The 26,339-nt window shown below is 48.6% G+C and overlaps 2 protein-coding genes across 3 annotated transcripts in view; one reads left to right on the top strand and one right to left on the bottom strand.

The window, feature by feature from the left end:
• The first annotated feature begins 848 nt into the window (after positions 1-848).
• On the top strand, positions 849-12,954 carry MUS81 (MUS81 structure-specific endonuclease subunit). Of its 2 annotated transcripts, XM_083373997.1 has the most exons (16): positions 849-1,082; positions 2,256-2,436; positions 3,184-3,314; positions 3,920-4,012; positions 4,659-4,739; positions 4,882-4,970; positions 5,399-5,590; positions 6,018-6,122; positions 6,544-6,671; positions 7,146-7,258; positions 7,832-7,948; positions 8,882-8,977; positions 9,469-9,591; positions 10,532-10,635; positions 11,663-11,746; positions 12,445-12,954. In XM_083373997.1, the coding sequence occupies exons 1-16, from the start codon at positions 969-971 to the stop codon at positions 12,509-12,511; spliced, it is 1,818 nt and encodes a 605-aa protein (XP_083230123.1). In that variant the 5' UTR covers positions 849-968; the 3' UTR covers positions 12,512-12,954. The 2 variants fall into 2 exon arrangements, with proteins under 2 accessions (XP_083230123.1, XP_083230124.1); XM_083373998.1 differs by lacking the exon at positions 3,184-3,314.
• Positions 12,955-13,095: 141 nt separating this feature from the next.
• The window catches only part of EFEMP2 (EGF containing fibulin extracellular matrix protein 2), a 13,353-nt gene continuing 109 nt past the window's right edge, over positions 13,096-26,339 (bottom strand). Inside the window, exons 2-11 of the mRNA XM_083374014.1 lie at positions 25,836-25,884; positions 24,499-24,735; positions 23,743-23,865; positions 23,408-23,524; positions 22,346-22,465; positions 20,905-21,024; positions 19,186-19,312; positions 17,949-18,144; positions 16,995-17,190; positions 13,096-14,990 (exon numbers count right to left, since the gene is read on the bottom strand). Coding sequence (XP_083230140.1) covers positions 17,029-17,190; positions 17,949-18,144; positions 19,186-19,312; positions 20,905-21,024; positions 22,346-22,465; positions 23,408-23,524; positions 23,743-23,865; positions 24,499-24,735; positions 25,836-25,884 — 1,251 coding nt within the window. The 3' untranslated portion in view covers positions 13,096-14,990; positions 16,995-17,028. The remainder of the gene's footprint in view (positions 14,991-16,994; positions 17,191-17,948; positions 18,145-19,185; positions 19,313-20,904; positions 21,025-22,345; positions 22,466-23,407; positions 23,525-23,742; positions 23,866-24,498; positions 24,736-25,835; positions 25,885-26,339) is intronic.

The raw sequence follows: 26,339 nt of genomic DNA, 5'->3' as shown, positions 1-26,339 counted from the left end.
AGGACAGCAATGTCTGCAAAAATATTTGAAGAAGAGAATGTGCTTTTTATCATTTTGGAGCAGAGAATAGCGTTATGCTTTTAGATTATGGCCAGACGTGTTTACACAAAGCAGCTACTTTATATTTATTTTCCTAGAAATCTTAAAAGCGGTTGCCCATCCTAAATATTGTACATCACTCTAGGCCAGTGTTTTTCCACCTTGGCAGCCTTAAGGACATGTGGAGTTCAACTCACCGGAATTCCCTAGCCAACATGCCTTAAGCAGTGTGACCTGACTCCCAGAATTCCCACGTTGAGCAGGGAATTCTGGAAGTAAAATCCACCCATTTTAAAAGTTGCTGAGGTTGAGAAACACTGACTTAAAGGGCCTGTTTCCCAGGATGCCCCAATGTGGGAGCTGCTGGGGAATTCTAACAGTTGAAGTCCACACACCCTAAAGCAGGGGTCTTCAAACTTGGCCCTTTTATGACTTGTGGACTTCAACTCCCAGAATTCCTCCACTGAGGGATTCTGGGAGTTGAAATCCACAAGTCATAAAAGGGCCAAGTTTGAAGACCCCTGCTCTAAAGATTGAAAAAAAAACTAAAATATTCCAGATAAGACTGGCGAGGAGAGTTAAGTACGGATTTTTGACACTTTTTTTGCATTGTTTGCTTTACATACAATAATACATTGAATTATCCTCTGCAAAGACCAATTTGGGGAGTTGAGGAAATGAGATGTTCAAACGAGGGTCTCTCTAGCTTTCTATCTCTATGGCTTCCTCCGAAGAGTCACTAGGTACGAATTGCGCCTGCGCCGCGCAATCGGCGGACAAACTGCGCCTGCGCCGCTGCTCAACGGACAGCCGCTCTACCCCCCTGCAACTCTTTGGTGCAAGAGCCCGACGATTTCCCGTTTTTAAAAGAACAAGCGCGCGAAAAGGAGAAAAAACGGGGGGAAAAACCCGGCGGCGGGCTTTGAAACATGCCGAAGCCGCCGCAGGAAGGCCCGAACCCTTTATTTACGCGATGGCTGGAAGAATGGCGCGACCAGGCCGCGGAGAGCGGCCGCCTAAAGAGCCAACGCGCTTATGAACGGGTAAGCCCCGCCCACAGCGGCAAGCCCCGCCCACAGCGGCAAGGCCCGCCTGAACCTGAATGTGTCTCTTGGGGAAAAGTTCCTATTAATGCTGCAATAATGAGAAAAACTCTTAATATAATAGTAATTAGAGTAATTGTTAGGAAAATAATTATAATAAAAAAGCAATAATTTACCCAGCTTTTGGTATAATGCCATTTGCAATCGTTGTTAGTATAGTACTCAATGCAGTCCTGCAGGAATTAGCATATTTAATATACAATTATTTATTTATTTATTTATTTATTTTAATTCCATTTACATCCCGCCCTTCTCCGAAGACTCAGGGCGGCTTACAAGCTTAGCAGTAGCCTTCATTCTATGTATATGCCTGCTTATTAGGGCTTTCACACATCCCCCCAAGCGGCATTATTACAAACTCAGCTTAATTGCCCCCAACAATCTGGGTCCTCATTTTACCTACCTCGGAAGGATGGAAGGCTGAGTCAACCATGAGCCTGGTGGGATGCGAACCTAGCTCATCTTCCAGTTTTTCGTATTTTGAAAGTAATTTAATTACTTTTGAAAGTAATTAAATTAAATTCATCAGGGACTATAAATACCCACACAAATTAAGACTATTAATACAATATAAATTATTTCTACTTAGCTTAACGAGAGCAGAACTTTGAATGTGAGATTAGCGTAATTGGTCAGCTGAGACTGCAGGCGGTCCTCGAACTTACGACCACAAGTGAGCCCAGGATTTATGTTGCTAAGTGAGACATTTGTGCCCCTTTCTACCATATTTCTTGCCACAGTTGTTAAGCGAATCGGTGCAGTTGTTAAGCGGTGAAGTGACTCTGGAGCTTGCTGGTCCGAAGGTCGAGAGAACCCCGGGTCACTATGACCGTCATAAATATGAGTCAGTTGCCAAGCATCTGAGTGTAAATCACGTGATCAGGGGGGATGCTGCAACGGTCATAAGTGTGAAAAACGGTCCTAGGTCGCTTTTTTCAGTGTGGCTGTAACTTCGGTGACTAAAGAAACTTGTTAAGTCGAGGACTACCTGGCTCCTGTAAAGGCAGCATTAAAAAAAATAAAATCTATTAAAAAATGACCGTCTTGAGTTAAGCAACGTCTCATTCCTGCTCTGGGCTCCCAATTTATCTGGCATTTCTCTGTCGTGCGCAGGCGCTGAGCTCTCTTCGCAAATATCCCCTCCCTTTGCGCAGCGGCAGCGAGGCTCGGATCCTGATGTATTTTGGGGAGAAGATCTGCCGTCAGCTGGATGAACAGCTGGAGAGACACTGCAGCACCCAGGGTGCTACAGCGCCAGCCGGTATGGAAGGAGAGAGGCCTGGAATCAGTACAGGTAGTTCTCAACTTATGACCATTTGCTTAGGGACCGTTCACTAGCACCCATGCCAGGCTACATATGAAGCAAAATCAGATAGGCGGGCCCTGTCGCCATGTTCATATGATTGCATGTGGGGCGTTCGGCAAAGAAACCGTATTTATGGCGGTTTCCAGCATCCCATGGATGGATGGAAAGTAATCGAGAGAGAAGCAACCTGGAACTAAGGAGAGTTAGAACAATTAACCAGTGGAACAGCTTGCCACCAGAACTTGTGGGTGCTCCAACACTGGAAGGTTTTGAGAAGAGATTGGACAACCATTTGTCTGAAATGGTATAGGGTTTCCTGCCTGATCAGGGGGTTGGACTAGAAGACCTCCAAGGTCCCTTCCAACTGCTATTCTATTCTATTCTATTCTATTCTATTCTATTCTATTCTATTCTATTCTATTCTATTCTATTCTATTCTATCCCGTAATTCTATTCTATTCTATTCTATTCTATTCTATTCTATTCTATTCTATTCTATTCTATTCTATTCTATTCTATTCTATTCTATTCTATTCTATTCTATTCTATTCTATTCTATTCTCACCCCCACCCACCCTAGTTGGCTCTGTAGAAGGGGAAGGGGAGTAGCACGCCTGGCTGAGGAATTCTGGGAGTTGAAGTCCACAAGTCATAAAAGGGCCACGTTTGAAGAGCCCTGGGTCTACCTCAAGGCTCAGAAGCTTCGGTTGAAAGAGTTTGTCCCATGCCTTCCAGGTGGGCCAACCCCAACTTCTCCGTGGAAAAGTGGTGAAGATGTGGACCATCCAACCTCCAGCGACAGGCCGGTGTTACTACCAGCTCAGGCCTCTCTGGAGCCAGTTGAACATCAAGAGCAGCGCTCAAAGGTGAGAGCGTCGGTATGGATAACATTCCTCCATTTGTTTTGGGACTGTTTGCATCATTTTGTGCGTGATTCTGGATAGTCAGGGGAGCAGGGAGGAGAGAATTCAAAGTCACCTGAATTCCGAGATGGGCGGCCAATGCATTTTATGACAATAATAAATAGAATAAAAAATTTTATCGGCCAAGCGGGACTGGACAAACAAGGGATTTGTCTCCGATGTATAAGCACTCTTCTTTGTGTCAGCCCCTCAAATATTGGAAGATTGTTGTCAGGATGACGGAGTAATGGAGTTGGAAGGGACCTTGGAGGTCATCTAGTCCAACCCCCTGCTCAGGCAGGAAACCCTCGATCATTCCAGACAAATGATTGTCCGATCTCTTCTTAAAAGCCTCCAGTCATGGAGCACCCGCAACGTCTGGAGGCAAGGCGTTTCCACTGGTTAATTGTTCTCGGTTCTCGATAGATAGGTGGGTCTAAAGCTGGATTCATTTAAGAGGCTGTGGCAAGTCTAAACATCGGGCTGACTACACAACAAACCACAATGATATCCAACTATCGAAAAAGACATGCCTGATTTCTTTCTTTTTTTTCCCCCTTTCTTTCCAGAAAAAGCAGACCGTTCTGCGGCATCGGGGTTACGTGCCAACTCGGCGTTCTCCGGCTTACGCTGTTCTGTTGGCACTCTACAACCACACCGTGGTGAGATACACAGGGCCGCTGTGTCCTGCAGAACCGTTTCAGGGTTGAATTGGCTGGCTGCAAAGTAGCCGATTCGATTCTGTTTAGATCCTGATTACATCCTGATTAGATTCAACTTAGAGGGAGTCCTTTGACTTGCAAAGATTCGTTTAGTGACGGTTTAGAGTTACAAAGGCACTGAAAAAGGGACCACTCCTCGCACTTAACAACTCTTGCAGCATCCCCGTGGTCGCCTGATCCAAAATTTGGGGGCTTGGGACCCTGCATGAATTTATGATGGTTGCAGAATCCCGGTGGTGGTGGTGGGGTGTCACGTGATCTCCCTATGTCAGGGGTCTTCAAACTTGGCAAATTAAGACTTGTGTTCCTCAGCCAGCGTTCAAAGTTGGCAACTTTAAGACTTGTGGACTTTAGCTCCCAGAATTCTTCAGCCAGGCTGGCTGAGGAATTCTGGGAGTTGAAGTCCACAAGTGTTAAAGTTGCCAAGTTTGAAAACCCCTGCCCTATGTGATCTTTCCAGCTGGCATCCAGCAAGCAGAGTGAATAGAAGAAGCTGGAGTTGCTTAACAATTGTATGACTAACTTAACAACTCAGTGATTCGCTTAACGGCCACTTTGCTAAAGAAGAATTGGATTTCTTTCCTAGAAACCTGATTCCCGGGGCTATCTGAGCAAACCAGAGCTGCAGAAAACTGCTCAGCCGCTGTGTGATAAATCTTTCTTTCTGGTAAGCTGATCCCTTCCTTGTTTGTTATTACAGCCATGATTAAATTTATCGAAAATTGGTTCCTTGTGCAAATAGAAGTATTGTATTGGTAAGTCTGTTGCTATTTAGACTAGCAATTCTCATGCTGATTCCCCCATTACAGGCTGATTCTGGAAGCAAGAGCACCGCCTGGTCTATCGTCAGCACTCTGATTCGCAAGGAGCTAGTCCTCAAGACTAACATCCCAGCCAGGTTGATTTTTTTTTTGTTATACTAAAGAGTTGGGAGGGAGGAGAACCTGCCTGCACCCCATGGCTGCCTCAGGAATTCTGGGAGTTGAAGTCCACGAGTCATAAAAGGGCCAAGGTTGCCTACCCCTGCCTTAGGGTTATCTTTCTTCCCCTTTGATTTTTATTTGGTTAATTGGATTTATTAAAGTTCTACACCGCCCATTGCTCCTAAATGAGTCCTAAACGGGTGGTTTAACCACAAGATCATAAAACCTGGTAAACCCACAACTTAGAAGCGGAATTAAGAACCAGGTTCAAACGTACCAGGTAAAAGTAGAAATCCATGTTTAAAAATTCAGAAGGCCGAAACTGACGCTCGTGGTTAAGCGGAGGGACTTCCGGAGAAGCGGACCCAAAGGCTGTCTTGACTTGCAACCTCTTTCCGGGCAGATATTCCCTGACCGAAACAGGGCTGACCGTCGCTCGGGAGCTGCAAGGCTCCGAAGAATTGAAGGAAGACAATTCCAGCACCCCGAAAACCGCAGCACCTCAAAGAGGAGGAACCGCCGTGGATTTGGAGGAAAACGACGGAAGCTCGTTGGGCTCAGAAGCTTCAGGCAGCAGCTCCACCGGCAAAGACAGGTAATCCTCGAATTACGATCACAACGGGGGCCAGAATTTCCACAATGAGGACCAGCCCCGCCAGCAAGTGAAGGTAGTCCTCAAATGATGAGCCACGATGGGGACCAGAATGCAAAGAATCTCCACCGCATTGTTGGCCAAAAAATCCTGTTCCAAATTTCCACGGTTGCTTGGCAAAAATGCTCCGTACCACCAAACGATGGGTTCGCTTAACGACGGCAGGTTCACTTAAGGGCCGTAGGGATTTGCTTCAAAACTGCCACGAAAAGGTCGTAAAACGGGAATCAGTTAAACGGGACGACCCACTTTACGATCGTCACCACTTAACGACCATCAGGGGGCGGGCTCTGTTGTCGTCGTAAGTCGAGGACTGCCTATAATTTCACCCGCCCGGGTATCCTCTCTCTTGCTGATCTTTTCTTTCCAGATTAAGCCGCCAAGAGCCGAACTCGGGGCTGTCGAAAGCCCAGTTTGTTTTGCGACCTGGACAATTCGATGTGATTCTTTGCGTGGATTTCATCGAGACCACAGGGTGAGCAGCCCCGGTGATAAAAAAAAAACCTACATCATATGTGTAATGTACGGTGTGTGTATGTTGGTGTACAAAATCCAGGCGCCTTCCCTCATGCAGTATTCCTCGACATACGATTGTCTTGTTTAGTGGCCGTTTGAAGTTACGGGTGACTGACGTGCAGTGTTTGCAAGAAAACCACCAAGCTCAGAGAACAGCAATGACCCCATATAGTTATTCCTCCTCCTCCTCCTCCTCCTCCTCAAACACCCCTCCCTTCTAGGACTGATGATGTTACCTAGTTGGGTCATGAAACGTCTGCAAGTAAACATCCAACCTCAAAGAGCACCTAAGGCCCCACTTTTCTGGGGTGGGGGAAAAGAAAGTAATTTCCCTTTTGAAATAGATTTTGAAAAGCACTTTTCCCCTCTCTGGCTTTCAGCGGACCCACGTCCCGTAAACAGGAGCTAGTGCGCGAACTTCAGCGTCACAACGTCCCGTTTAGTATCCGGAAGCTTCACGTGGGGGATTTTCTCTGGGTGGCCAGAGAGAGGAGGCCCCAGGTGGCAGGTGGGTGAGAATTCCCGGCAGGGGTTGGTTGACCTAAACCAGGGGTAGGCAACCTGGGCTCTTTTATGATTCGTGGACTTCAACTCCCAGAATTCCTGAGCCAGCATGAGGGAATTATGGCCCCTTCATGACTCGTGGACTTCAACTCCCAGAATTCCTCAGCCAGCATGGGGGAATTATGGCCCCTTCATGACTCGTGGACTTCAACTCCCAGAATTCCTCAGCCAGCATGAGGGAATTATGGCCCCTTCATGACTCGTGGACTTCAACTCCCAGAATTCCTCAGCCAGCGTGAGGGAACTATGGCCCCTGAGCTGTTCTGGCTCAGGAATTCTGGGAGTTGAAGTCCACGAGTCATAAAAGAGCCAAGGTTGCCTACCCCTGACCTAAACCCTTGTTCCTAAACGGAGAATGTCAATCTCGGCTTCCCTGTGGTTAAATCCTTAAATCCTCCCTTCTAATCTCCCTTTTCAGAGCAGCGGCCTCCAACCACGGTTCGTGAGCTGGTTTTGGACTATGTGGTAGAACGGAAACGGATGCCGGATTTGTGTGGCAGCATCATCGACGGTCGCTTTCGTGAACAAAAGGTGGCGGCCTCTTAATTCAGGACCCGACGAAGTTGGGAAGGAATTATATAAATTGGACGCATGGAATTCCATTCTAACTGGAAAGCATTCCGGCCTGGATTTGCATCACCCATCAAGCGTGGGTGTCTGTAACTCGGCTTCCTGGAAAGTGAGATTTCCAGTACTGGTAGTTCTCGACTTAGCGACCACAGTGGAGTCCAAAATTTCCGCTGCTAAGTGATACAGTTGTTAAATGAGTTTTGCCCCCATTTTAAAACCTTTCTTGCCACGGTTTGCTAAGCGACTCCCCTCACCGGATTCGCCGCTGACCTCGCTTGTCAAGAAAACCTTGTGGTTCGCTTTACGACCACAGGGATTTGCTTAACAACCGTGGCAAAAAAAAAAAGATTGTAGAAGCAGGCCTGCTCCCACAATAACGTCTCGCTCTACGTTGCTTAGGAATAGATCTTCCATTCCTGACTGAGGTTCTAATGTTCATCTTTCACTCAGGATTTAATTTCTGGTTCCTAACCATCTATCCACCCATTTCCCCCCACCCACCCACCCCGTCCTCTTGTCATGCCTGGAATCCAGTTCCGCCTGCGACAGTGTGGTCTTTCCCACCCCATCTACTTGGTAGAAGATGCGAATTCTGTGCAACATCTCAGCCTTCCTGAAAAGACTCTGCAACAAGCTATTGTCAACACTCAGGTGAGGTTCACCTGCAAATGGCTATGGAGATTCTCCCTCCTCCAGGTCCTGGTTGACCCAAAGGTGCTTTTTCAGGAGGCAACTGTGGACCTTCTTGTTTTTTCTTTGAAGACGTTTCGCTTCTCCTCCCAGAAGCTTCTTCAGCTCTGACTGGAGGGTGGGGATTTACAGTATATTCCTTGCAGATGGCTGGTCAGACCGCAAGGAATACAAATCCCCCCATTTCCCCCACCCTCCAGTCAGAGCTGAGGAAGCTTCTGGGAGGAGAAGCGAAACGTCTTCAAAGAAAGAACAAGGAAGTCCACAGTTGCCTCCTGGAAAAGCGCCTTTGGGTTTACCTGCAAAGGGGAAAACTTGGCGTCTCAAACTCCAAAAGCAACAAAGAGGATCAGGGAACTGGAAGCTAAAACCTATGAAGGAACGGTTGCCGGAATTGGCGATGGCTAGTCTAGAGAAAAAGAAGGACTAAGGGGGACATAATAGCAATATTCCAATATTTGAGGGGCTGCCACAAAGAGGAAGGGGGTGGTGGTGTCAAATTATTCTCCAAAGCACCAGAAGGGAAGCCGAGAAGCAACGGATGAAAACTAATCAAGGAGAGAAGCAACCTGGAATTAAGGAGAAACTTCCCAAAAGCGAGGACAATTAACTAGTGGAACGGCTTGCCACCAGAAGTTGTGGGTGCTTCCAAAGAAGAGGCTGGATGACGCTTTGTCTGAACCGGTAATGGATTTCCTGCCCGAGCAGGGGGTTGGATTAGATGACCTCCGAGGTCCCTTCCCACTCGGGTTATTCGGACCGTAAACCTGCTTTCTATCTGGCCCCAGGTTTTGCCACGCCTTTAACTTGTTCCTTTCAGCTGCACTAATTGTAATCTCCAAAGGGGTTTGGGGCATGGCCGTGATCATCCTTCATCATCTTCATCTTCCTCAGGTGATAGATGGCTTCTTCGTCAAACGTACCCGTGACATTCGGGAATCTGCTGCTTATCTGACCATCCTGACCCGTCACTTGACCAGGCTGTACGGGGTAAGTTTGGAGCAATAGGGACTTCCTTGGCCCTGATGAGGACTAGTCTCTTACCCCGGCGTTATGATTTCCACTTTGGGTGTGAAACCTTCCGGGTTTAATTCTGGATATTTCTTGTTAGGATTGGAACAGCGTCTCTTCTAAACTTCTGCGTGTCCTTATAGCTATTAAAGAGGTTCAGCTCTCCATTCGTTCATTACAGAGAGTCCTCAACTTACGACCACAATTGAGCTCAAAATTTCAGCTGCTAAGCGAGACACTTGTTAATCCCCCCCCCTTGACAGCTAGTATGCTTTTAAGACACGAGGACTTCAACTCCCAGAATTCCCCTGGGGGGGAGTAAGTCATAAGTCGAGGATTGGCTGTAAGTGGGTCGTAAGTGGAGGACTGATTGTAAAGACACATAGACCAATAGTTGGGGGTGGGTGGGAAGAAGAGTTAAAAGAAAAGAGCTGCTTACTGAGGATTATTTTCCTGTTTTCCCCCTGTAGGACAAAATGCTCTTGAGCTGTACCAAACAGGAACTGGAGGAAGAGCGCCCCCTGCAGCCCATGGAAGGCACCTGCAGGCTTCTGACTTTCGCTGAATTTAACGAAGGGGCTGTAAAGAACAAGGTGAGGAATCCGGCAGGAGTTGCATTTTTTGGGGGGGGGGGCGGGCTGAAAAAATAGATGATGGGAAGGACCTCAAGAGGGAAGGACCTCAAATTTTTTAAATTTGTTTTTAACTTTTGTATCTTGGTTTTTTAATCACCCTGTAAACCGCCCTGAGTCCTTCGGGAAAGGGCGGTATATAAATGTAATAAAATAAATAAAATAAATAAACATGTTCTTTCCGTGTGGAGGATCCCAGATTGAACAGGAAAACAACAGGCCGTCCTCGACTTAACGACGATTCGTTTAGCGACCGGCTGAAGTTACAACGGCCCCTGAAAAAAGCAACTTAAGATACAACGGTGTGATCAAAATTGGGACGCTTGGCAACTGGCTCATGTTTACGACGGCGGCCGTGTCTCAGGGCCCTAAGATCCCCTTTTGCGACCTTTAGAATAGAGTAGAGCTGGAAGGGACCTTGGAGGTCTTCTAGTCCAGCCCCCTGCTCAAGCAGGAGAGGAGAACCTTCTGACAAGCCAACGCAGTGAAGAAGCCCGATTCCCTTAACGGCCGTGTTGCAAATTTAACAATTACGTGATTCCCTTAAACAGCTGCAACAACGAATGGCCTTAAAAGGGGGCAAGGCTCACTTCACCGTCTTGCTTAGCCGTGGAAATTTTCCCACTCAATTGCAGTCGTGGTTGGTTGTGGCTGGTTTGTCACTGCCTCCTTCCCAGGGCTGGAGAGAGCAGGGCTGGCCCAAGGCAGGATTTGAATTCGGGGCTCCCGGCCTGTAATCTGGTGCCTTCGCCGCTACGTGCATTTAGCCCAGACATTTCGCTTAAACACGAGGGAAGAAAAGCAGCCTTGCTGAACTAGGTCCTCAGCTGCATTCACACAACCAGCGCACCCGCTTTTTTTTGCTTTTTTTTGGAACCCCGTCCCTGCTTCCCTTTCCCAGGCTCAGACGGTGTACGAAGTCTTCGCAAGGCAACTGATGCAGATCAGCGGGCTCAGCGGAGAGAAGGCGGCTGCCATTTTGGAAAAATACAAAACGCCCGCGAGGTATGACGATCGGCGTTGCTGGCTGAGGAATTCTGGGAGTTGAAAGTCCGCAAGCCATAAAAGGGTCAAGTTGGAAGATCCCTGGCTTATATGGTCCCTGCTGGCTGAGGAATTCTGGGAGTTGAAGTCCACAAGCCATAAAAGGGCCAAGTTTGAAGATCCCTGGCTTATATGGTCCCTGCTGGCTGAGGAATTCTGGGAGTTGAAGTCCACAAGCCATAAAAGGGCCAAGTTTGAAGATCCCTGGCTTATATGGTCCCTGCTGGCTGAGGAATTCTGGGAGTTGAAGTCCACAAGCCATAAAAGGGCCAAGTTTGAAGACCCCTGGCTTATGTGGTCCCTGCTGGCTGAGGAATTCTGGGAGTTGAAGTCCACAAGCCATAAAGGGGCCAAGTTGGAAGACCCCTGGCTTATGTGGTCCCTGCTGGCTGAGGAATTCTGGGAGTTGAAAGTCCACAAGCCATAAAAGGGTCAAGTTTGAAGATCCCTGGCTTATATGGTCCCTGCTGGCTGAGGAATTCTGGGAGTTGAAGTCCACAAGCCATAAAAGGGCCAAGTTTGAAGACCCCTGGCTTATGTGGTCCCTGCTGGCTGAGGAATTCTGGGAGTTGAAGTCCACAAGCCATAAAGGGGCCAAGTTGGAAGACCCCTGGCTTATGTGGTCCCTGCTGGCTGAGGAATTCTGGGAGTTGAAGTCCACAAGCCATAAAGGGGCCAAGTTGGAAGACCCCTGGCTTATATGGTCCCTGCTGGCTGAGGAATTCTGAGAGTTGAAGTCCACAAGCCATAAAGGGGCCAAGTTTGAAGACCCGTTGCCGTACAGCATCTTCCAGCTGGTCAGGTTTGAGAAAAGCTAGCTTAGAGGCCGGTGGCTGGCAGAACAGACCGCGTTGTGCCCTAGTTTAAAGCACCATTCTAGGCGGCGAAGTGTGAAGATTCACATGTGTGATGAAACATGGGGGGATTCTCCTTGGCATGTCAGTGTTGGGGGCTGGCAACTTTACCTGCTGTTTCGCTTCTTTCTCAGCCTGATGGAGGCTTACGCTGCGTGTCCCGATGCAGAAAGTCAAGGGCAACTTCTGAGCAACATCAAATGCGGCCAATTGCAGAGGTGAGGATTAGAGCTGGAGGGCGTGTGTGTGTGTGTGTGTGTGTGTGGGTGTCTTTCCCCTCTTCCCCCCCCCTTTTGCACAAGCTTCCTCAGCCCCCTCCTCCCCCTGAATATTGGGTAGTCCTCGACTTACGGCTACAATTGGAACCAGGATTTTCATTGCTAAGCCAGGCAGATAAGTGCCCAATTTTACAACCTTTTTTTTTCTCCCCCCCCCCCCGGTTGTTAAGTGAATCTCTTGGTCGTTAAAGAGAATTCAGTTTCCCCTCCCCACCCTTGACTTGGCTTGTTGGAAGCTGACTGGGAAGGTGGCAATCTTTGTAATCGTGCAATGCCGGGATGTTGCAACCGACATAAGTACACGCCAGTTGCCAAGTGTCTAAATTTTGATCAGGTGATTTCGGGTTTTCAGCGAAACCACCCCCACGGTTTGCTTAATGACTGCCGCCTTTGCTTAACAGCCAAAGTCATAAAACTGGGTCGTGTGTGTGTGTGTGTGTGAAGTGACCCATTTTGCAACCATCACGATTTGCGGCCGGGATGGATAAACTCCGCCGTGGTCATAACTCAAGGATTCCCTGTAAGCTGATGGGGATTGTTAGAGAGCGGGGCCCAATAAATTGGATGGATTAATGAATGAGCCGTAGAATTTGCCTTTTTAAAACAACCCCTGCCTCTTTTTTTTTTTTTTTTTCCAGAAATCTGGGTCCTTCTCTTAGCAAAACGTTGGCTCAACTGTACTGTACACCCGGACCACTGCCTTGAACGTCAAAAGGCTGTGAGAAGTGTGCGCTGGCTGTGTGCGTGTGTGTGAGAGAGAATCAGAGAAAGAGGAATAAAATAACGACATTTACTGTGCTGTCGATTAAGAGGAAAAATTCACACAATTGCTCACCTCTTGTAAAACCGGGAAAGGAGCATGCCTCAACTCTAGTAGGCAAAGGGTTTTTTTCCCCAACACGCACTTCCTTGCACAGCCCGGAAGGGGGTTTTCATCTCTGCCTACACTCAAACAAACACACACACACACACACACACACACACAGTCCTTCTCCAGATGGGCTTACTGGATGTTCCCTTCGGTGCCCAATCCTGCCTAGCTGTGTCCTGTTTGATTGAAAGCAACCTTAGAAATATACTCAAATGCTAATAAAGTCCTAAGAAAATTGTCTTAATACTCCAATAAAATTTCTAGTAATTTTTAAAAATGAGCGTTCTCACCTTTCTTCCAACTGCCTTCCTTTCCTTTCCTTCCTTCCCCCCCGATGTTTCCCTCCTTTCCTTCCCACAATCTTTCCTTCCCTCCCTCCTTCTGTCCTTTACTTCCTTCCTTCCTTTCTCCCGTCTCCCTCCTTTCCTTCCCACAATATCTCCTTTCCTTCCTTCCTTCCTTCCTTCCTTCCTTCCTCCTCTTAATGTCTTCTAGGACATCTTTCCCACAATATCTCCTTTCTTTCCTTCCTTCCTCCTCTTAATGTCTTCTTTCTTTCCCACAATATCTCCCTTCCTTCCTTCCTTCCTTCCTTCCTTCCTTCCTTCCTTCCTTCCTTCCTTCCTTCCTTCTCTTAATGTCTTCTTCCTCCTCCCTCCCTCCTTCCCAAATGCAAATTTTGGTCATAAGTCAAGGACTGCCTATCATTGACAAATGCAGGAAATGAGAACTTCTGGTCTAACGCAGCCGGGCCCTTTTCCAATTTCCTAACAGCATCCCAAGCCATCATGAGTGAACCCAGCCAACAATGGTTTATTTAATAAAGCTTAATTTCCCAAACCACATTTCAGCCTTCCATGTTTTTTTTTAAACTGACCCTCCTTGATTAGAAACTGGAGCTTAAAAACAATGTAGAAAGGGGCCGGATTATATTTTGTTTTTTGGGGGGGTGTTTTGGTGTTTTTTTAAAAAAGAAATTTACTGTTTTTGGATCCCCAGTAATATTCAGACTTCCAAGAAGAGTCATTTGTTTGTTTGACACTTTCAAATATTATAGGTGGGAAGAAGAGCAAAAACTTTTAGGCAGTCAGAGAGAAAAATAAACAGCTCGCAATCCTTAGCCCCGTGACCACTGGAAGAATTCGTAATATTCGAAAGGCAAATATTAGTTTTTAATCTCCGAGTCGAAATTAGTGTCTTTTTTTTAGTCGTGATGCTCTAATTCCACCCAGGATTTTTCAGACCTTGGGAGAACAAATCCAGTTAGGCTCAGAGGCTATTTTGAGTTAAGCAGGGGGTCTTCAGATTTGGCAACTTTTAAGACTTGTGGAGTTCAATTCCCAGAATTCCTCAGCCAGCCTGGCTGAGGAATTCTAGGAGTTGATGCCTCCCCCTTCTGAAAGCATGCTGGCTGGGGAATTCTGGGAGTTGAAATCCACCTGTCTTAAAGCTGCCAAGGTTGAGATGCCATGGTCTCAGGGAGGAGCGTCCAACCTTGGCAACTTTTAAGACTTGGGGACTTCAATTCTTTCTGATCATCTCCCACGTGAGTGGCATCATCTGATCCTACTTAGCCGCCGAGCCAAGCAAGATCCACCTCTGTGCTCTTCTGCTCTGCCCTCCCTTAAAACAGAGATAACTTTACCCCAAACGTCTGCAAAAGTCAACCAGTTCAACCATTGCCCTTTGACTAAAGCCAGTCTTCCCACAGCTGACCCAAGACCTGAACCATTTTTTCCAAAGGCTGCATTTACAAGACCTGCGCTCATTCGCCCTCTTCCCATTTCAAACCCTCCCCAAACCAGACATCACAAACGGCTTCCTCGGTCTTTCTTTTCCCCCTCCCCAAAAATCCCAAACTTTTACTAAATCTTGTTAAGTCTTTTCTCTCTCTCTCTCTCTCTCTCATTTTCTCTTTGAACCAGAGAAATAAAAAGGGCACTTCTACGGAAAGGTTCAAATTTCCTCCCTCCGTCCCAAGCGTGAGGATGGGTCCTCCTACCCCTATGCAGTTGTCCACCCTTGGGAATAGGAGACAAAGGTTGCGTTATTGGCCGGCGTTAAAACGGGTCAAGAAGCGATGCTAAGGAAGGGTGGCTTGGGTCCAGGATGGCCACAAACATCATCTCTTTAAGCTTAAGGATCTGGTTCTGCGGGACTCATCCAGTTCTGGGAATTGGTGATTCTGGTAGACAGTTGCTGGGGAAAACCGTGGGACCGTCAAACCTCTTTTTTTTTCTTCTTCCCAGCAGCAGCAGCAGTTGTGTCCTTTTTTTGTTGTTGGGTCGTTCCTCCACCTTGGACAAGACGTTTCTGCAAGAGAGATGTCAGGTTTCCGATGGATCAGCTCTTTGAAGAGCTTGGACAAGGCCCGCCGCACAATGAGCTAAATTTATTCTGCCATTGGGGAAGGTGAGGCCCAGGGATGACAGCTTCCCTTCCAGAAGTTCTAGATCCGTGGTGGTGAACCTATGGCACGGGTGCCACAGGTGCCACGCAGAGCCCTCTCCGTGGGCACGCGCACCGTCGCCCCAGTCCTAGGCCTTCAGCTGGGTTTTATAAAACCTTTTCGCTTTAGGCCTCCGCCGCCGTGTGCAAAAAAAAAAAGGGTTCAATCAATTTTAACTTTCTCGTGGGAAAAAAAAGATCTCGCAAAGTTGGAATTGATGGATTGAACTTTTTAGTCCCAGCCAGTCTGCCAATACCACCGCAGCCACGCCCACCCAATGGGCCACACCCACCCAGCACCCGGTGATACGTAAGTGGGTTTTGGGTTGCAGTTTGGGCACTCGGTCTCTAAAAGGTTCGCCATCACTGTTCTAGATGCTCCATCACTGGAGGTTTTAAAGAAGAGATTGGACAAGCATCTGTCTGAGATGGCATAGATCAGGGGTAGGAAATCTTGGCCCCCTCATGACTGGTGGACTTCAACTCCCAGAATTCCTGAGCCAGCATGGGGGAACTATGGCCCCTTCCTGACTCGTGGACTTCAACTCCCAGAATTCTTGAGCCAGCATGGGGGAACTATGGCCCCTTCCTGACTCGTGGACTTCAACTCCCAGAATTCCTGAGTGAGCATGGGGGAACTATGGCACCTTCATGACTTGCGGACTTCAACTCCCAGAATTCTTGAGCCAGCATGGGGGAACTATGGCTCCTTCATGACTCGTGGACTTCAACTCCCAGAATTCTTGAGCCAGCATGGGGGAACTATGGCCCCTTCCTGACTCGTGGACTTCAACTCCCAGAATTCCTGAGCCAGCATGGGGGAACTATGGCCCCTTCCTGACTCGTGGACTTCAACTCCCAGAATTCCTGAGCCAGCATGGGGGAACTATGGCCCCTTCCTGACTCGTGGACTTCAACTCCCAGAATTCCTGAGCCAGCATGGGGGAACTATGGCCCCTTCCTGACTTGCGGACTTCAACTCCCAGAATTCCTGAGCCAGCATGGCTCAGCTTGAAAACCTCTCCCTTTCTCCTCAGCGTGGCTGGCTTAGGAATTCTGGGAGTTGAAGTCCATGAGTCCTAAAAGAGCCAAGGTTGCCTACCCCTGGTCTGCTTGAGCAGGGGGTTGGACTAGAAGACCTCCAAGGTCCCTTCCAGCTCCATTCTGATTGATTAATTGACCTACGGCAATTTCTGTGGCTAAGCGAGACAAGTGGGGAGTTTTGCCTCATTTTATGACCTTTCTTGCTTCAGAGTGAAGCGAAGTGAAACACTGCAATTGTTAAGTTAGCGACACGGTTGTTAAGTGAATCTGGCTTCCCCATCGGCTTTGCTTGTCGGAAGGTCGCCAAAGGCAATCACGTGGCCCCAGGACACTGCGTCCGTCATAAGTATGAGTCAGCTGCCAAGTGTCAGAATTTGGATCCCATGACCAGAGGGGTGTTGTTGCAGCATTTATAACGGTGAAAAGTGCCAATCAATCCGTCACTCAACATAGAGCTGGAAGGGACCTCGGAGGTCTTCTAGTCCAGCCCCTTGCAGGAGACCCTATCACATCTCAGACAAGTGAATGTCCAGTCTCTTCTTGCAAACCTCCAGTGAGGGAGCACCCACAAGTTCTGGTGGCAAGCTGTTCCACTGGTTAATTGTCCCCACTGTTAGGAACTTTCTCCTTAATTCCAGGTTGCTTCTCTCTTTGATTAGTTTCCATCCATTGTTTCTTGTCCTGCCCTCCGGTGCTTTGACCCCAAATTATTGAAATTGAGATCTCCTGCATGCAAAGCAGAGATTCTAACCCCAGTGCTATGCTCTCCTCTTCACTGGAGACCCCCCCCCAACCACTTTCCACCCTATCCCAAAGCCAACTTACCCCCTTGCTTGCCACGCCAGGAGATCTGCCCCCGCTAGAACGGATGAGCCCCCACGAAGACGGTGAGGCGAAGCACCGAGCTGGCTTGATAGCTCATCAGATTATTGACGGTGACCATCTCTAAATCCAGCACAAACTCACGGGGACCCAACACCGGCCGGGATAGGACCAGCATGGCGCTGATGTTGCTGATTTGCTGCCGAGGAAACAGATTGTGAGAAGCCGGCCGTTGAGTTCAGAAGAAGGATTTAAGTTTCAAACAATCCGGGAAACAGAAGCTCACACACACACCCCAGCCTGGGAAAATGGGTTCAACTCAATTTGCAGGTAGTCCTCAGGTTACGGCCGCGTAATGGAGCGGAAACTCGGAAGCCGTCAAATGAGTTGGCAATGCGACTGACCTGATTTTACACTGTTTTTTTTTTGCAAAAGATGTCATTTACTCAGGCATGATTTACTGAACACACCGCCTTGTTTAGCAACGGATATTCTAGTTCCAATTACGGTCGTAAGTCAAGGACTGCCTATAAACGAGACCTTTCCCCCCCCCCCAAACGGGATGCAAAGCACTCCAGTCGCTTTGTGATGATCATCATTTAATTAAGAGCTGACTTTTCCGCCCAGAGGGATCAAAAGCGCTGCTATGAGAAGGTCAGACCAAGCAACTGACCGCTTCGATAAAATATATTAATACTCCTAAAGCAAGAATCTCCAAACTTGGCAAATTTAAAACTTGTGGACTTCAACTCCCAGAATTCCCCAGCCAGCGATGCTGGCTGGGGAATTCTGGGAATTGATGTCCATAAGTTTTAAAGCTACCATGTTTGGAGACCCCTGTCCTAAAGAATCAGTGTTAGGAAGCCGGGTACCAGAGTAACCTTGCTGGCAAAGCATCATTCCAAAAAATAAAGAAAAAAAAGACTGTGATTGGCTGTTGCTAGGATACGGACTTACCCGGATGTAAAATTCTCCATCCTCGTTGCCTGAGCGGATCTGGAAGGTGTTGTAAGCTCCTGGGTAGAAGGTGGTAGCCTGAATCTGGAAAATGTCCGAGGGCACTGGCCGATCAGCCAAGATGCTCATATAGCGGTAGATAACGGAAGAAGGCTTATCGCGACAAAGAGGGTTTGTGGTCGGGCAAAGACAGCGGCTGCAACAGGAAGGTGGATGGTTGCGATCATTTCTTCCTTCCCTCTGTATCCGTCTCCTCCATCTTCCTTCTTTCCCTCTCTCCTTCCTGTCTTCCTTCCTGTCTTCCTTCCTTCTCTCCCTCCCCTTCTGTCTCCTTCCTGTCTTCATTCCTTCTACCCTTCCTTCCTTTCTTAGCTTTCCTTTCCTTTTCCTTCCTTCCTTCCTTTCCTTCCTTCCTTCCTTCCCTTCTTTCCTTTCTTAGCTTACCTTTCCTTTCCCCTTCCTTCCTTCCTTCCTTCCTTTCCTTCCTTCCCTTCTTTCCTTTCTTACCTTTCCTTTCCCCTTCCTTCCTTCCTTCCTTCCTTCCTTCCTTCCTTCCTTCCCTTCTTTCCTTTCCTTTCCCCTTCTTTCCTTCCTTCCTTCCTTCCTTCCTTCCTTCCTTCCTTCCTTCCTTTCCTTCCTTCCTTCCTTCCTTCCTTCCTTCCTTCCTTCCTTCCCTTCTTTCCTTTCCTTTCCCCTTCTTTCCTTCCTTCCTTCCTTCCTTCCTTCCTTCCTTCCTTCCTTCCTTTCCTTCCTTCCTTCCTTCCTTCCTTCCTTCCTTCCTTCCTTCCTTCCTTCCTTTCCTTCCTTCCTTCCTTCCTTCCTTCCTTCCTTCCTTCCTTCCTTCCTTCCTTCCTTCCTCCCTCCCTCCCTTCCTTTCCTCCCTGAATTTGGGTTCCCACCACGTAGGGCAATGCCTGAGGATGCCAACCAGATAGAATGCCACTCTTTCTTTTTTAACCACACTGATGCTCAAAGGGTAGACTGCCACCACATGTGGAGGCTTGCGCGGCCTTTATTTCTTCCTCGGCTACCTAGGTGCCTCTCGCCACTTTCTGCGGGGCCAGAAATCCTGCAGGCTAGTTCGTCGCAGTTTGCAAGCTGCCCCACGAGACTGACTCTGGGCGGGCATATAAAGGAGCCTTTGTGCCCCACGCAAGCATGACCAGGCCTGTTTACAATTCCTCTGCTTCTCCCCTCCACTGCTACACCCCCCCCCCAAAGACCTGTCCCTGCTCACTTTTCAGAGACGTGGATGTAGGGCTCCTGACAGAGTTTCTTCTCCACACACCGATACCCTCCGTGAAAGTTCACACAGTTCTGGGACTCCGTGCACTGATGGCTGCCTGACTCGCATTCGTTAATGTCTGCGGGTGCCAGAGAAGATGGAGGGAGGGAGGGAGGGAGGAAAGAGAAAGACAGGAAGGAGACAGAAAGGGAGGGAGGAAAGAGAAGGAGAGAGAGAGAGAGAGAGAGATGGAAGATAGGAAGGAGAAAGATAGAAAGGTTACAGAAAGGGAGGGAGGGAAGGAACATGAAGGAGACAGATATAGTGGGAAGGAAGGAAGGAAGGAAGGAAGGAAGGAAGGAAGGAAGGAAGGAAGGAAGGAAGGAAGGAAGGAAAAGAAATGGAGGGGGGAGGGAAGAAGGAAGGAAGAAAGAAAGGGAGGGAGGGAGGGAAAGAAGAAGGAGACAGATAGAGATGGAAGAAATGAAGGAGAAAGACAGGAAGGAGGGAGGGAGGGAAAGAAGGAGACAGAGAGATGGAAAAAATGAAGGAGAAAGAGGAAGGAGACAGAGGGAGGGAAGGAGGGAAAGAAGGAAAGAGATAGAGTTGGAAGAAATGAAGGAGGAAGACAGGAAGGAGACAGAGGGAGGGAGGGAAGGAGACAGATAGATGGAAGAAAGGAAGGAGAAAGACAAAGGGAGGGAAGGAGGGAAGGAAAGAGACAGATGGAAGAAATGAAGGAGAAAGACAGGAAGGAGACAGGGAGGGAGGGAAGGAAGGAAGATGAAGGAGACAGAGAGGGAAGGAAGAAAGGAAGGTGAAAGGAAGGAAGGAGACGGAAACAAAAGGAGGGTAGGCAGGTAAAAAGGAGAAGAGCAGGGAGGAAAGGAAGAAGGAAGGAAAAGAAACAGGAAGACGAGGGCAGGGGAAGAAGAGGAGAGAAAGGAAAGGAGGGGAAAAAATTTTTAAAAACCCAGCGCTAAAACGCTGCCAAAATTATTTTTGCTTTTTCCTCAATCAGCCTTGCCAGTCGCTCTTCTTGGATTTTCTCCTCAAGCTTCCCGAAATGTTTTCTAGTCTGGCTGAAAGGATTTCCATCCCTTCAGGGAGGCGAGAAACCATTTTGTAATCTGAGACCCCCCCCCAACCAGGTCGCCCAACCTTAGAACAGAACAGGCGCTGGAAGGGACCTTGGAGGTCTTCTAGTCCAGCCCCCTGCTCAAAGCAGCGAGACCCTAGACCAGGGGTAGGCAACCTTGGCTCCTTCATGACTTGTGGACTTCAACTCCCAGAATTTCTGAGCCAGCCACGCTGAGGGGAAAGGGAGAGGTTTCCAAGCTGAGCCATGCTGGCTCAGGAATTCTGGGAGTTGAAGTCCATGAGTCATCAAAGAGCCAAGGTTGCCTACCCCTGGCCTATGCACTAAACCAGGGGTCTTCAGACTTAGCCCCCTCATGATTTGTGGACTTCAGCTCCCAGAATTCCTGAACCAGCCACGCTGAGGGGAAAGGGAGAGGTTTCCAAGCTGAGCCAGGCTGGCTCAGGAATTCTGGGAGTTGAAGTCCATGAATCATAAAAGAGCCAAGGTTGCCTACCCCTGCCCTAGACCCTCTCAGACAAGCGACTGTCCAGTCTTTTCTTAAAAACCTCCAGTGACGAAGCGCCCACAATTTCTGTTCCACCCATCCGCCATGTCAAAAATTCCCTTTTCTCCTTTTTTCGCTTGGCTACCTTGGCAAAGCCGGGTGTTCACGAGGTTGTAACCTTGAGGACAAACGCAGGAGAAGTGACCAGGTTTGTTCACACACTGGTGCTGGCACAAGTAGTTCGAATAGCTGCATTCGTCCACGTCTGGGCAGGAAGGAGAGAAAGAAAGGAGGGGTTGTTATCGGTCGGCCACGACTTACGACCGCCATTTCGGTTGCTAAGCGAGGCGCTGGTTCGATGAGTCACGGCCAATTTTGAGGGCTTCGGCCACGGTAGTTAAGCGAATCACTGCGGTGAAGGGACACAGGCGGTCGTTAAGCGAAGCCGGCTCCTCCGGCTGACATGGCTTGTCGGAAGCCCTTGTCGGCTGGGAGGGCCGCAAATGGAGAAGAGGTGACCCCGGGGACGTGGCCACCGTCGTAAATACGGTGGCCAAGCGCCCGAATTTTGATTGCGTGGCTATGGGGATGCTGCGACTGTCGTAAGGGCGAGGAATGGGTTTTAAGCCTCTTTGGAGTGCCGTTGTGACTTTAAACAAATGGTTGTAAGTCTAGGTGGGGAACCTGGGCTGTTTTATGACTTGTGGACTTCAACTCCCAGAATTCCTGAGCCAGGAGCTGAGCTGTTTTACGACTTGTGGACTTCAACTCCCAGAATTCCTGAGCCAGGAGCTGGGCTGTTTTACGACTTGTGGACTTCAACTCCCAGAATTCCTGAGCCAGCCATGCTGGCTCAGGAATTCTGGGAGTTGAAATCCACAAGTCCTAAAACAGCCCAGATTCCCCACCCTTGGCCTTTATTTATTGATTTACTTATTTATATCTCACTTTTATTTCAAATTGTGGGCTGCCAAAATTTCTACTGTGTGTAAAAACGCCAGTTGACCTTGCTCAGCTGGTCCTTGACTTACAACAGTGACTGTTCAAAGTTATAACGGCACAGAAAAACGACCGGGGTTTTTTCCCCGCACTTACGACCGGTGCAGCATCCCCATGTTCAGCGGATCAAAATTGAGACATTTACGATGGTGGCAGTCTCTCCGGGATCACGTGATCCCCTTTTGCGACCTTCCGACAAGCAAAGTCAATGGGGGGAAGGCAGATTCGCTTAACAACCGGCTTACTAATTGAGCAGCTTCGGCGATTCACTTAACAACCGTGGCGTGAAAAGTCGTAAAATGGGAGCAAATCTCACTGAACCACCCGTGTCACTTAGCAGCAGCAATTTTGGGCCCCGTGGTGCTCATACGCTGAGGACTTCCTGTATGCCATACGCTCAATAATAATTAAAAAAAAATTAAAAATATCTTTATAAATAACTCCAGGCGGCAAATTTATCTGTTCTTCTTTTTTTCTCCTCCTGTTTTTCCCCCCACAGCACCCACCAGCAAAGAGCAAAGAGGCAGGGGGAGGAGCTTGCCACAAGGTGTGGGAAGGGTAAAGGGGTGGGGCTAAGCCCCGCCTACCTTTGCAGGTAAAGCCGTCGTGGTCCAGTTCGTATCCTTGGTTGCAACGGCAGATAAAAGTGCCGTAAGTGTTGAAGCAGCGTTGTTTGCAAGGGGCCCCCATCTCGCACTCGTTCACATCTGGGGAGGGGTGGAAGGTTGCACAAAAGTCAGACTTTACATCCCATAATACTTGACCCTAAGTGTTTGTACACTGCTAAAAGGCTTAAAATAGGGAAGGTCTGGCTTGGAGGGCCATTCCCTTCTCTTTAAAACACACCCTGGGTCCTTCAAAGCACTAAATGACGGGTTAATGCCGTGTTTTTCAAACTCGACTTCAAATCCCAGAATTCCCCAGCCAACACACGGACCCAGAAGCAAAACTGGCAAGCCACGGAGCTGGCAGAGGTGAGGTGTGACACGTGCAGGTGGCCGTAACTGCCTGCCTTGCTTGGGTTTTTTTGCCCCGGTTGAAGCTTTTGGATACTCCTCAAGGGCAGCCCCATGCAGAACGCACTGCAGTAGTCTATTCAAGAGACACGGCCAGGCGGGCCCCTCCGATCTTATGGTTTTAGATTCTGTGGACCTGTCCCAAACCTGAATGTGTGTTTTGATCAGAAATTGGGTCTCTTGAACGGAAGGAGCGCTGGGCAGGCAGTCCTTGACTGAGGACAGTTCATTTAATGACCGTCCGAAGTTACAACGGCCCTGGAAAAAAGTGACTTCAGACCGTTTTTCACACTGACGACCGTTGCAGCGTCCCTATGATCGCATGATCCAAGGAGGCTTGGCAACTGGCATGTACTCCCGACAGTTGCAGGGTCCCCGGGATCACGTGATCCCCCTTTTGCAACCTTCCGGCAAGCAAAGTCAATCGGGGGGGAAGCCAGATTCACTTAACAACCGTGTCGCTAACTGAACAAGTGCGACGATTCACTTAACAATGGAGGCAAGAAAGGTCATATCAGGGAGCAAAATTCACTTAACCACCGTCTCGCTTAGCGACGTAAATTTTGGGCTCGGTCATGGTCGTAAGTCAAGGACCGCCTGCATGGGACTTCCAGGGAGCGAGTTTTCTCTTACCCACACACGAGCGGTTGTTACTGGCCAGCTGAAATCCGGATTCACACTGGCAAGTGAAAGATCCTGGGGAATTGACACAACGGTGTTGACAATAGCGGTAACGGCATTCGTCGATGTCTGTAGCGGGAAAAAAGGGGAAAACTCAGCAGGAATTTCTGAATTATGAAGTTACATATCCGTGCAAGCCGCCTCGAGTCGCCATGTGCGAGTAGGCGGCAATATCAATTTCCTAAATAAATAAAATGCTTAAAGGGGTCCTCTGGCGACCCCTGTGCCCGACAATGCACTGACTAAACAGTGAATGACACAAGCCCGAGTGTGTGCGATTCACTTACCGACACACTCCGTGCCGATCTTCCGATAGCCATCCGGGCACTGGCAATGAAAACTACCGATGGTGTTGATGCACTGCTGGCTGGGCTGGCAGTCGTGCAAATCGTATTCACACTCGTCCACGTCTGGAGGGGGACACACACACACACAAAAAAAAAAGGCAGATTGGAATCCAGGATTGTGGGGGGGGGGGAAACGGAGGTGGTCACCAGCAGGATGAAAAGCGAAAGAATAGCAACAGCAAAAAAAAAAAGCATGTAGACTTATATGTCTCTTCACGGTGCTTTATAGCCCTCTGTTTACAGTCGGTATATTGCCACCAAAAATCTGGGTCCTCATTTTACCGACGGAAAGAAGGAAGGAAGGAAGGAAGGAAGGAAAATAGCAATAGCATGGTAGGCTTATTGCTCTACAGCCCTCTCTTAAGTGGTTTGCAGAGTCCTCATTTTTACAGGTCCTCATTTTACCAACCTCAGAAGGAGCTGGTCAGGATCGAACTTGTGGCACTGGGCAGAATTTAGGAAGCTGGCTGGGGAATTCTGGGAGTTGAAGTCCACCCATCTTCCAGCTACTGAGGTTTGAGAGACACCGTTTTCTAGCCTTTATTCAATTTATTTTCAGCAACATCTGCACGCAGGATCCTTCTTTGACACAGCGAGCGCAGCCGAGCCATTTTAAAACAAACCAAACACACACACACAAACACAGTGTCTCTTTTTTTTTCTTTCTGTCTTGGAATTTAGGCCCGGCCGACTCACCCACGCACGATCCGTGCCGATCCGGCTCGTAACCTTGGGCACAAGTGTGAGGTCGGACGGAGGGCTGGGGCGGCGGGCGGGGTCTTGGCCTTGGGGGGCTGTCCAGAGGAGCTCGTTCGGCATTGACGTCGTTGATGACGGAGGCGGAACGCGGGAGGCAGAGGTATCCCCCATAATGGTTGATGCATTTCATCTCCCCCTTGCAAGCATGGTGGATGGTCTCGCATTCGTTAATGTCTAGACAGGCAGAAACGTCTCTGAAACTAAAAACCTGACCACAACCCCCGATCCTGACCCACTACCCAGTTCACACAACCCGTTAAACCCCCTGACCCAAGGAACTCATTCCCTGCCTTGGCACCCTACAGACAGTTCTCGGTTTACAACCGGACGCGGCATTACTAAGCGAGGGAGTGAAGGGAATCCTGCCCGATTTTACGACCGCTTCGTCGCGGTTGTTAAGCAAATCAGTGCAACCGTTCAGTGAACCGGGCAGTCGTTAAACGAATCCAGCTTTCCCCATCGACTTGGCTCGTCGGAATCTGCCTGGGACGGTCGCAAATGGCGAGCCCGGGATGCTGTGACCGGCTACCGAGTGCCCAAATTTTGACCACGTGAGCCTGGGAATGCTGTGACGGTCATAAGTGCGAGGACCGATCATCAGTCAATTTTTTTCAGTGCTGTTGTAAACTCAAAGTAGCTAAATGGACAGTTGTAAGTCAAGGACTACTTATGCAACTAACTTCAGACTAACGTAAAGAGCTGGACTGAGGCGACAGCACAAACTAACGCCGTCAAACTTTAGTAAACTTAGCTTGACATGTCAGTATTTCAACATTCTGGGTGAAGTTTGGAAGCCTGCCCTGTTTTTGGAACTCAGAATAACAGAATAGCTGGAAGGGACCTCGGAGGTCTTCTAGTCCAGCCCCCTGCTGAAGCAGGAGACCATATACCATTCCAGGCAAGTGTCTATTCTCTTCTTAAAAGCCTCCAGTGATGGAGCACCCACAACTTCTGGTGGCCAGCTGTTCCACTGATTAATTGTTCTCACTGTCTGGAAATTTCTCCTTAGCTCTAGGTTGCTTCTCTCCTGGATTAGTTTCCATCTGTTCTTTCTCGAGGCAGACAGATTGGAGAGCTTGAAAAACCCACTCTTTTCTGTTATTGTTGTTGTTGTTGTTTTTAATTCCATTTATATCCCGCCCTTCTCCGAAGACTCAGGGCGGCTTACAAGCTTAGCAGTTTTTTCCCTCCACCCCGCTGTTCACTCGCAAGTCCCTTTCCCACAACCATTTAACCCAGGATTTGAAAGACGGGGTCTGGGGGCTGAGCTGTACCTTTGCAGTGCTGGGTTTCGGAGTCCCACTGATAGCCGTCCGTGCATTCCTACGACGGGGAGAAATTAGGAAAGTTGGAAAGAAACGGGTCAGATTCCTAGATCTAGGATAGGATCGCAGCCACTTCTATCCTAAAAGATGGGAAGTGTTTTTCTTAATGCCCCATTTCCTCTCTGCCTTCAGAGCCAGGTTACTAACTGAAAAAGAGCGGTCATCCACTTAACATATCTCCATATCCTAACATCAACCCTGCAGGGTAGTTTAGGCTAAGAGAGAGAGACACAGGGTATTTTAGGCATGCATGTGCACACACACACACGCACACACACACAAACACACTGGTCTTGCCCAGAAAATCTGGACAAAAGTTGAGTCTGAATCCAGCATGCAGAGGGCCCCCCTGTTCTTGATATCCCCACCAAGGATGCAATTCGGGATTGTGGATGACAAAAATCTTTTTGTGCAAATCTCCTCTCTCTCCTGTTTCAGCAATAGGGACCCCGC

The sequence above is a fragment of the Vipera ursinii genome (assembly GCF_947247035.1).
Source record: "Vipera ursinii genome assembly, chromosome: 15".
Lineage (NCBI taxonomy): Eukaryota > Metazoa > Chordata > Lepidosauria > Squamata > Viperidae > Vipera > Vipera ursinii.
Note: the sequence above shows the minus strand (reverse complement) of the source record. Positions and strands in the feature narration are given on the sequence as shown.

What these genes read in the sequence shown, in the direction of transcription:
- MUS81 (XM_083373997.1), top strand. Translation starts at nt 969, where the DNA reads ATGCCGAAGCCGCCGCAGGAAGGCCCGAACCCTTTATTTACGCGATGG. An exon ending in GTCGCTTTCGTGAACAAAAG is followed by an intron (nt 7,259 to 7,831) that starts GTGGCGGCCTCT and finishes CCTGGAATCCAG; the next exon opens with TTCCGCCTGCGACAGTGTGG. An exon ending in ACTTGACCAGGCTGTACGGG is followed by an intron (nt 8,978 to 9,468) that starts GTAAGTTTGGAG and finishes TTCCCCCTGTAG; the next exon opens with GACAAAATGCTCTTGAGCTG.